Source organism: Endocarpon pusillum, assembly GCF_000464535.1.
Source record: "Endocarpon pusillum Z07020 unplaced genomic scaffold scaffold5103, whole genome shotgun sequence".
In the NCBI taxonomy this organism is placed as follows: Eukaryota; Fungi; Ascomycota; class Eurotiomycetes; order Verrucariales; family Verrucariaceae; genus Endocarpon; species Endocarpon pusillum.
Window position 1 is genome coordinate 4,833 of NW_006916480.1, and position 10,070 is coordinate 14,902.

The following is a 10,070-nucleotide window of genomic DNA, read 5'->3' on the forward strand; positions in this document are numbered from 1 at the left end:
ATATTTAGTTATTAATTATTCTCTTAAATTAGCAGCATCTTTAGACTCTTTATACATTATCTTTATTTACTAATCTCTGTGCCTATAGTCCTAATACTGTCTTCCTTATTTGTTAGTCGTCCTTTGCTATTCTGTAGCATCTTCGTCTTCCTTGTCGCCCTGTCTCTCCTAGTTTGTTCCACCTTGGTTTTTGCACACTAGTTTCTTCTGGCACTACTGCGTGCTACACACTGTTCGCTTCATTCTCTATAGCTGGTCTACGCCACTTCACAGCGTCTCTGCACACTAGATAAACAGCTATCAAGAAGATCTGTACAGTGGCATTTTTCATTATTCTATTCTCCCAGCACGCCTTCCGCCACTTGGCACACTACGGCCCGAGTGAGAGTGTCGAGTAATACGCCTATGGCTATAGCGGACTCGTAGCGGCGCCTGCATAACACGGCGTAAGGAATTAGCTGTACCGTACAGCTAAATCCACGTGACCTAATTTTCTGTGTCTTGGCACAGGAAATCCTTATTAGGGGATTCAGGAGTACAACTGAATTCTCTCTTAGATAGTCAAGTAGTCTATAGCAGCACAGTAGCCTATGCTCAATAGGATGACGTTTTCACACTATTGAAGAAATCTACGGAGTAAAAATTTAAATTGACCTTAAATCAGTAATAGTCTATCGTATTATACGAGAGTGCTCTCTCTGTATCATGCATTGATGATCTGAAAGTTGGGATAGAATGATCGACAAGGAGCTTTAAGATCCAAAATTTTAGATGTGGCGCCAACTCAATAGTGGTCCACCGTACTCAACGGAGAGCTTCATTTTCATCAATCCCATCGAAGACTAGCTGTAAACGTTGGACCGCTATACAGGATACTGTCCTTAGGAAAAGTGTTCAATGTCCAATATATCTTGCCCACGATGCAGGATCTTGCCTTTTATTTTCAGGGCCAATCCTGAGCTACACTCCTAGCACTTCCCAGTTCGGTGTGGCTATCTCCATTCTTCAGAGCACCCATACCAGGGTGTTCTGGATATGGAGGTCTGTATGAAGGGTCATGAACGAGGGGCTGCCGTGAGCGGTTGGAGCTAAAGCGGGATCGGAAGTAGCTCAGTCCAGGAATTCTGAAGCCTTTCCGCCTTTCCGAGCGGAACAACGGCGCAACGGTTGGCATGCATCCAGTGGCAATTCCAATGTTGACTTCAGCAAACCTGGGCCCTGTCAGTAGCCAACAGCATGTAGTCGATGGAGCAACATACGACCATGTATACACAGGAACTGCCGTCCAGGCAAAGTCCTTCTGACCGTTGAATCTCACCCGATATATTAAACTGGTCAGAGAGCAAGCACATGCGCTGTGGATAATGTTTAGAAAAATCCAACCAAAAAACAGGACTTCGCTTACATTGTTCCAGTAAGAAAAATCGCCGCCACACCGATCTTTCGGCGCAGCGGCAGTTGGAGGGCAGAGACCAGGAAGATTGGAATCGACAAAACATAGACATCACTGATAAAGCTGAATATTCCTGAACCTAAAGCAAGACGTTGGTTCGGAAGAGCACAGCGAGCCTGGGAAGTGGCGGATGTCCAGCCCCCTACATCACTGGCACGAGGTACGCAGAGGCTCAGATTGGTTATAAACGTGATCAAATAAAAGGCAACGATCGTGCCTATTCCTCCGTAGATCAAGAGTCGCGCGGCTTTGCTAGGCTTGAAAATGCGAAAATAGAGAAGCAAGATGGCCGATTTGACTAAGGTAGCTGTGCAGTGGTAGGCGAGGGAGCCTGACAGGGACCGCTTGAAACGTCTGTTAGTATATTACTCAAGGGCAATGTTTTTCCTTCTCAAACCTTCTGGAAATTGTCGTCGAATGCACTCAATGGCACATTCCACTGGTGAGGACCCAAAGGGTGCCCGATGACTTGATTGTTAGCCAAAACACAAAACAGACTGGATTATAGTTGGCAAACCTGATAGACCAAGCCCCTGGAATGCACATGCTACTGCCTAAGACCCATGTTAGCATCAGGAAGACCCAACGCTAACTTTTGGACCTACAACTGCCAGCATAGTTGTCCCTTTCAAGTCAGCGAAGCAGAGCCTTTATCTCCAGAGACCTTACAATCGTCAAAGCCCCAATTTTGCGTAACGAAGAGTTTACAATATACCCGGAGCAACACGAAAACAGCCATGATAGGGAAACATATTCCAACCGCAATCTGAGCTTGATAAGCTCGAGATACCGGGTTCACGAAATTCGGAATGACTCCAGGAGGTGGAGCGAGCGCTGGAATTTTTGAAATATCCACTCCCAGAGCCTGAAAGTCCGCAGCGGACATGATTGAGGAGGTCGAGGTATCGGAAGAGAGTGAGAGTTGAATAGAATGGTATTAGGAACCGGGTTCCCACAGAGTGTGCCGGGAGTGAATCGGCCTTATAAGGTATCTAGGGATCTTTTGCACAGCAATGTGGACCAAGATTGTGGTCCTCTGGTCCTTTAGCCATGTTTGACGTGGTAATGGCCCAAGACACTGCGGCCTAACCTTATCTTTGCACAAATTGGGTCGGGTGCTGCTGGTGTGTCTCAGGTTTGATGTGATGAATAAGTGGATTACAATCTCTGCAGGATGGCCTACCTGCAGCTCAGTCAGCAACCTTCAAGGAGACGCTACCATGTACTACGGGCGGGGGCCATAAGTATTGTTAGTCCGATGCTAGGAGCAGCTAGTACTTATTAGCGAAACATAGTGTTGTGATTCGTCACTGTAAAGCTTATTTAGTCCGCATCCATTTTGATGGGTCAAATTATTACATTTAACTTCATTTGGGCATAGCTGTCTTGTACTAATCAGGTTTGCAAGTAACGATACTAGCGCCGAGTTAACAATACTTCAGGCCCCCTCCGTAGTACAACACACGTTCGCGTGGGGGCGACTTTAAAATCAACCAACTACACTGGTCGAGGAGTCAGTACCTGTGGAAGCAAAAGCGCGCGAGTCAAGCCAGAAAACCTTACTCTTGGAGGATTTGGGGCCGAAGTCTTAGAAGGGAGTGGATATTATTACTCTAGGAACTGGGTTTTAACAGAGTGTGCTGGCAAGCGAATTGGCCTTATTGGTCATAGAGGTGTTTCTTCGTCACCTGCATCGGCCCCTCTTTAGCGCAGGAATCAACGCCTCAACGTTACGACGTCATAGTCATCAGCATCATTTGCTGCTGCCAATCAACTGCCTGTTATTAATATTGACGCCGCTGTTGTGCTGTTGATCTGAGCATTTCATAAGCACTATTCTTACTACTAGTATCTTACTATTACCGAATTGACATTTTGGTACAGAGCCTCCCTGCTAACATTGCCGCTAATAGCACGCTGAAATGGGCCCTCTGGCAGGAGACGAAGGAATACAACCCTCGTCCCCAGTGTCACGGTGCTTTCGAAGATTAATTGCTGCGCGAAGCAAATCTATCTCGTTTATGCCACATCCGGACTTGTTGTAGGTGGAGGTTTTCCTCTGATGGAGCCCCAGGTACATAGTAGATCACTCCTTGTGCCGCAGAGGGGATGAAAAAGGATCATCAGAATCCGCCAGCCACTTCACGGCGGCGTGGAAGGATGTACAGCCAGGACCAGGTCCAATCGAGCATCCAATCGAGTGAAGCCGCACCCATGCTAATAGGCATCCTCCAATCCATTTACTACCCTCCTCGAACTCTACCAGATGCATTGGGGAGATTCTATACGTATCACTATACTCGAGTCTCTCAAAAGCGACCTTCGATCGCAAAATCAACGACGTAAACGGCATTCACCTCACTTATGGCCTAATGTACGGCGCCTGATCCTAACAGGTAGCTTACGGTCTGGGGGCAGGCCGCCCAATGGATAGTACTTCAGATTTGCCTTGGGCAAATCTTTGAGGTCGTGGGAAACAAGCTCGATGTCGTACAACACGCACATCACGATGAGTGTGGCCAGAATCTCTTGCTTGGCAAAATGGCGGCCCGGGCACATACGCTTGCCCCCACCGTAAGGGATCCACGCGCCTGACAAGCCTCCCGTGGTATACCTGGGCTCGTTTGAACCACTCGTTGACTTTTCACTTTCCGTAGTGGTGTTGGCTCCAGTGGCTTCGCGTAGGGGGCCGCTTTTAGGGTCGTCTGGGTATCTCAGGAACCTCTCTGCCCAGAACGAATCCAAAGCATGCGAGTTTTCCGGATTGCCGGTGCTCCAAACGCTTTTGTCCAAGGCTGCTGTCCGACTCATCAAGCTGATGAGTTGGCCTTTTCGAAGCCGCCACGCCCCCAGGTTGAAGTCTTCCTGTTCCGGTGTCCTAGTAATCGCGATTCCAACTCGCAGCCTGAGGGTTTCGGCATAGATGGATTGCAGAAGCGGAGAATCATACAATTTGAGCATTTCGGCTTCTGATGGTATCAGAATATCGTCTGAACGTATGATCTGCTCAACACGTTCTTGTAGCTTTTGATCTTCCAGGATATGGAAGAATAGCCAGAAAATCGCGGGTACTGCATTGGTGTTTCCTCTAGATGTGCAAAGTCAGTACGTGTCATTCTATCTAAAATTGCAAAGATGTTGACCGAATGGCGGCATGGGACGCTTACGCGAATATCAGTCCAAGGTCCTCAGAAGCAATAGTATCAGCATCCATCACTTTGGTCTCAAGGCAGGAAGTTTGTCGAGCCTTGACCAGCTTGCTGCCCCAGAAAGGATCCCATTCGGGATCGTTGGGTCCAAACTTGGTCCAGTCGGAGTTTTCTTTGGCAAATGCGTGCCATCGCTTCACATGCCCCAACATCTTGTCTCTTGCTCGATAGGCTGTAGGTGCAAGCCACCTCGGATACGCTCTGATAAGAGTAGGGACGTTGGCGTCCCATGTCCAAAAGTCCTCTATAAATGTCGGATTGAGCGAGAGGATATAGCTTCCGCACATTGCTTCAACGGATGCCCGAAACACCTCACGTTGAATGAAAGAGTATAGGTCCGGCAGTTCGATCCAGGTATCAGGTATTTTGAGGTCGAGGAGATTGCGCTGGAGAGTATCCAGATACCTCCGGTTCATCTCCTTCAGGCTTGACCCACTTAAGAAGCGGTGAGCATTGCGCTGCTGATGATAGATGACCCGGTTCTGGGGCTCAACTCTACTACCTGGACGAGGGTCGATCCCGATTCCTGAATCATCGGCCAGGTAAAATGGTATGATGTATTTTGGTGTTCCAAGAAGACGTGTCAGGGCAAAAATTGCCCCAGGGGTAGTGGTCATCCTGGAGCTCGCCTTGAGAATGGCTTCAGTGTTCTTGAAACCTGATACAATCGATATCTTCATGCCTGCAAGTTGTACCTGAAAAGGGGTCGAAGGACCGAATGATTTGCTAGAGCACTATCAGTTTGTTTGATCCGTTGATATCGAGATATGGTACAATAACTCACACTGAGCTCATGATGAATGAGTCCGTATTAACCAAGAATGTAAGTAGGCTGCCTAAAACAGGGATCCAATATGGAACTGTGGGAGGCTCTTTTCCATTGAACTTGCTCTGCTTTTCAATCCAGCAAGCCATACCAGTGCCAACACGAGTCATAACAGCCACTGCAAGAAGGAAATAGAATGATTGCAATTGAGAGTCAAGCAGAGACTCAACTGTTGATATTGACGGCGCCATTGTTTGATTGGCCATAGCTGAAGTTGTGACTGGGGGCGTAGTGAAGTATCTCTTGAGCTCTTATTTATGCCATCTGTATCGATTTTGAGAAGGTTCGATACTGGGGAGATCCTGATTTGATCTCCACCATAAGAATGCTGTATCCTCATGATTCGTGGCTGTGGCAGAGGCTTATCTGAATCTAGGCTCCTGAACGATGATCCGATGAGGTTGTATCCCTTCGCCCCATGTTGGACGTTCTTATGATGATAGACATCCTAATCAGAACCCTCCAAGACTAAATGAGATACACCTATAAGGGTGAAAGATAGTCCAATATCATAACAATTTACCTTTTTGATTTCCAATTGTTTCAGGTCCGGCAGGTCCAACATGGGGCGGTGCGTGGCAAGGTGATCTATTGGTTAGGCCTGCTGCAAAAATTGTATTATTCTTTTTCCAACTTCGTCATTGGATTGTGTATATTTAATGCTAATAATATAAGACCATTTCTAACAATAATGGTACAAAAATAGAAGTTACAGATAGACATTGCAAAGTCTAGAGCAAAAGATAGCTTTAACGTTACTGTAAAATCTGCCCGGATGGCCCACTAAAACATGCAGTGCTCGACTGTGATGACATGACACATATGGGGGCTGAAGCTGAGCAAGCACGAATAGCTTTTTAGTGGAGGACTTTTTTGCTCTATAAACAGTTCTGCGACCTCAGCTAAGGAAGTCCAGATTTGCAACCAATCTTCCTGGAACTCGACGACCTCAAAGATTAACATACACCCGACGAGACGCATTTGTATACTATGAGCCTACAAGATTCAGCTTCAATGTTTGCCATAGGGATTTTGATATTCCTTCTTTATACCGTGTTATGGTATTGGAGCAAGGCTCTTAAGGTCGTTGTGCCTGTTATGCAGAGCAGCATCCCAGGTAGCTTCCGTTCTGTGTCGGCACGCGCATGATACTTACTTTTACATGTTGCAGTGTCTCTTTACCACTAGCCAGTGCATCCTGTGCCGATGGCTAACCCCAGATAGTGTGGGGATGATGAATTCTTGGCGGTATTGGTGGCCGAGGACGAGGCTGACTAACTAGTCAGCTTTACGGATCGGGTATCCACCTAGTACATGGTGTTGGTGATGAAAGAGTGTCTTGTTGGCTACATGTCAGTTATCTCTACTAGCCGTGGCCCAATGGGTGGATCCCTCTGGAACCCACTTACAGTGGGGGGAATTCCTGTGAGTGGGGCTTGAATAAGCAAACTAGCTAAAAACAAAATGTCTCTGCTGCTGAGAGGATGATGAACCTTGCCACCATGACTGTAGATTAAGTGGGTCTTGTTTCATTAACTTGGATTCAACAAAATCCTTTGGGCCAAAACACCGCGAATCGCATCTTCCGTAGCTTGATCACGTTGGAAATGGTAGCGAGACAGGATTACAAGGCTGCGATTTGGATGTTTGCTGAGCCGCAATCACACCTCTAACCTGCATGTTACGTGAAGATGCCAATAAACTCTTTGCTGACGCACAGGAGCAGGAATTCAGTGTATCCATCAAATCAAACAAAGCAAATCAAGACCCCAGTTTTCTCTGATTATGTAATCAAAACGCCTAATCTACTCTGACTGATTTATCAAATCAAGTTAAATGTATGTCTCATGTCCCTGATAAGGTAGTTACTCTTGCCCTAAGCGGTTTAGGATTCCTGTGAGTTTAAATGAATTTAGCGTCAAAATTATATTGCAGCCTTGGCAAGAGGAACATTAAATTTCTCCTACTTAACAGAATGAAGCCCTTTGAAAGCTATGCCTAAATTACCATCAATGTGTGCTTAGTTTGAGCCTAATCGTGATGTAATCTAGTTTACATAGAAGTATGCAGCCAAGCTTCTAAAAACTAATGAAATTATACTATTTTGGACGTTTTTTCCTCGAAATTATTGTTAAATGACGGTTAAATTATGGTCATTTAAGCCCTCTGATGATCCTTGTAGTAATAAATCATCCGCTAAATTGCTAAGGACCAATGCCGCGTCATTTTTAGAGCCCTTCTCCAGGAATGTCGTTTTGAGCTGCATTCCTATAATTGTCTTCTACACATACAATTCGACTGATTTAACAAATTCACAAACGTTAATTTGTTTTGACAAAAGCACTGATTTAATTTAATTTGTCAAGCGTGTAATCTAATCTGTTTGACTAATTTGATTTGATGGATACACTGAGCAGGATCATTCGTGTGCAGGTGGCGGAACGGTAATATGGATGTGATTGATCATTCATCATCCTATGCGGTATCCAGCCACTAGATATGCATTACCGAATACGGGTCAGACGGATTTGTAGATCGTCTTCCATCCGTGGTGTTCGAATGCCACCCGTGGGTACCCGTTCATTGACCCTGGGTAGATTTTGGCTACCATCCAGTGCTATCTCGTAACGCTGAAGGAGAACTGCTACGAACAGGTATGCCTCGCGCCGGACGATGAAACGGCCTGGGCAGATCGTTGAACCCCCTCCAAAGGGTCGGAAGTTGGTGGACTTGGACAATTGCTTGTTTTCCATAAACCGTGTTGCGTTGAAGGTCCGAGCATCCGAACCGAAGACGTCTGCGTCGAGGTGCAACTGACGATATGGCATCAGAACTTTGGTGCCAGCTTTCATGACTTTGTCTCCAACAACAGAATCGGAAACAGTTGTCCTTGCTCCTATAGCTTCAGAGAGACTGCGCAAGATCTCTTCGTAGATGGATTCGAGGAGAGGGCATTTCTCAAGCAGATAGTCCATATCAGCCACGTCATCTGTGAAGGCCGGGTTGGTTTCCTCTTTGACTGCTCGAAGAAGAGTGGTGTCATGTACAAGATGTGCGATGTACCAGAAACACAATTTGAATGCGTTTGAATTGGAGCTAGGATGGTCAGCAAGGCATGAAGATGGGAGACCATCTAATTTCACTTACACCCAGAATATCATCCACACCAAGCTGGCGCATTCCCATTCCGGGATATCCAGTGAGCGAAAGTTGGTATGTAAGGTCCTCATGATCCAAGATGTCTCTTCCTTATCTCTTTCAGATGTCCTGAAATAGGCCTGAATACACTCGACACCCTTCTTCTTTGCATCGTACATTTCTTTGGCCGCGAAGTATGGATACTGGTAGTTAAGTTTCCAATTATCCTTGTCAAACGCGTAGATGGCGTCCAAGATTCCAGGGGCGATCTCAAAAATTCGATCTCCAAAGAAGCCCCTTGTGGCAGCTCTCAGAAGCGTCTCGCCGCACAGTGCCCAAAGTGAGACAGTCGCTTGTGACTCTGAGGAAGACAAGATCGCCTTGGGTGGGAGATTGTCCCATTGAAGGTACGATTCGATGTTATTGAGAAACTTCGTCTGCAGGATTGTTAACTGTTCACCGGGTTGCAGCTGAAACTTCCAATCGTCGTGAGACTGGTCCATGAGATTTTTGCGACCAGAAGCCGATAATGAACTCCCAAACATCTTGTCAATGGTGGCTGGGGTTGCGCCATGGTTTGCTAGGACTTGCTGGATGAATGGGTCAAATGATATGGCCTTCGGTTTTTTGTAGATTGTCTGAATGTCCCGGGGAGAGGAGACAACATAGATGGTCTCACCCATGATCGTCAACGAGAAAGGCTCTCTGGTGTTGCCAAAATACTCGCTAGTCAGACAGAAAATCTCAGCATTGCACGTTCCATCCTGAAATAGTCATCCAAGACGTACCGCCCACAGTCAAAGACACGGTTATGATCCTTCATAAAACCTACAACATGTCCTAATAGGAAGTGCAATCAGTGCCAGGAGCACAAGCAAGTGCTGGGCAGACAACGTACCTATAACTGTCATAAGTGTTAAGCTCATGCTCCGTGAAAACATCTGTGATAAGTACGTACATGGTATGGCATACGGCAGCTGCTTTGGTTCATCGGGGTAGAGCGCTGGTCGAACCGTAAAGGTCCATATTCTCCAAGAAGCCCAGGCGACGACGAGGCCAATGGCGCTATAATAGAAGGAGACCAGCTGAAGTGTTTGTTGCGCTCTCAAAGTCCCTGGAAAGATGACTCCCGATAGCTGTGCGAACATGTTGAGCGTCGGCCAAGGAAGTCTGGAGTTCAGATCGCTGGAATGTAGGTCTTGATTGCGTCCATGGAAGTTCAGATGGTAGATGCGTAAGGACTACCATCAGTTTTTCAATGTTCTCTCAGAAGAAGCAGGAGGGTTGGGCGAATGGGGACTGGCGCCCCGAGTAGATACCCAGCGGTTGGAGTCTACGCTAATTTAGTTTTGGGAAGGGGCCAAAGACTAAGGTACTATGTAATTAAGCTCCGGCATAATTACTGTACCTACGAAGCTATTGCTTACGGACCAGGTTGCTTGCT

The 10,070-nt window shown here is 46.6% G+C and overlaps 3 protein-coding genes across 3 annotated transcripts; all 3 read right to left on the bottom strand.

Moving 5' to 3' along the window:
- Window positions 1–943: 943 nt before the first annotated feature.
- Window positions 944–2,339, bottom strand: EPUS_08934 (uncharacterized protein; the record flags this gene model as incomplete). The annotated part of the gene is made up of 7 exons (XM_007806109.1): window positions 944–1,211; window positions 1,260–1,355; window positions 1,406–1,797; window positions 1,851–1,921; window positions 1,971–2,007; window positions 2,059–2,078; window positions 2,123–2,339. The coding sequence occupies 7 exons, from the start codon at window positions 2,337–2,339 to the stop codon at window positions 944–946; spliced, it is 1,101 nt and encodes a 366-aa protein (XP_007804300.1).
- A 1,472-nt stretch (window positions 2,340–3,811) lies between these two features.
- On the bottom strand, window positions 3,812–5,679 carry EPUS_08935 (uncharacterized protein; the record flags this gene model as incomplete). Its single annotated transcript, XM_007806110.1, has 3 exons — window positions 3,812–4,541; window positions 4,621–5,388; window positions 5,447–5,679. The coding sequence occupies 3 exons, from the start codon at window positions 5,677–5,679 to the stop codon at window positions 3,812–3,814; spliced, it is 1,731 nt and encodes a 576-aa protein (XP_007804301.1).
- Window positions 5,680–7,992: 2,313 nt separating this feature from the next.
- EPUS_08936 (uncharacterized protein) lies at window positions 7,993–9,774 on the bottom strand (the record flags this gene model as incomplete). The annotated part of the gene is made up of 5 exons (XM_007806111.1): window positions 7,993–8,584; window positions 8,636–9,352; window positions 9,415–9,466; window positions 9,525–9,530; window positions 9,585–9,774. The coding sequence occupies 5 exons, from the start codon at window positions 9,772–9,774 to the stop codon at window positions 7,993–7,995; spliced, it is 1,557 nt and encodes a 518-aa protein (XP_007804302.1).
- Between the last annotated feature and the right edge of the window lie 296 nt (window positions 9,775–10,070).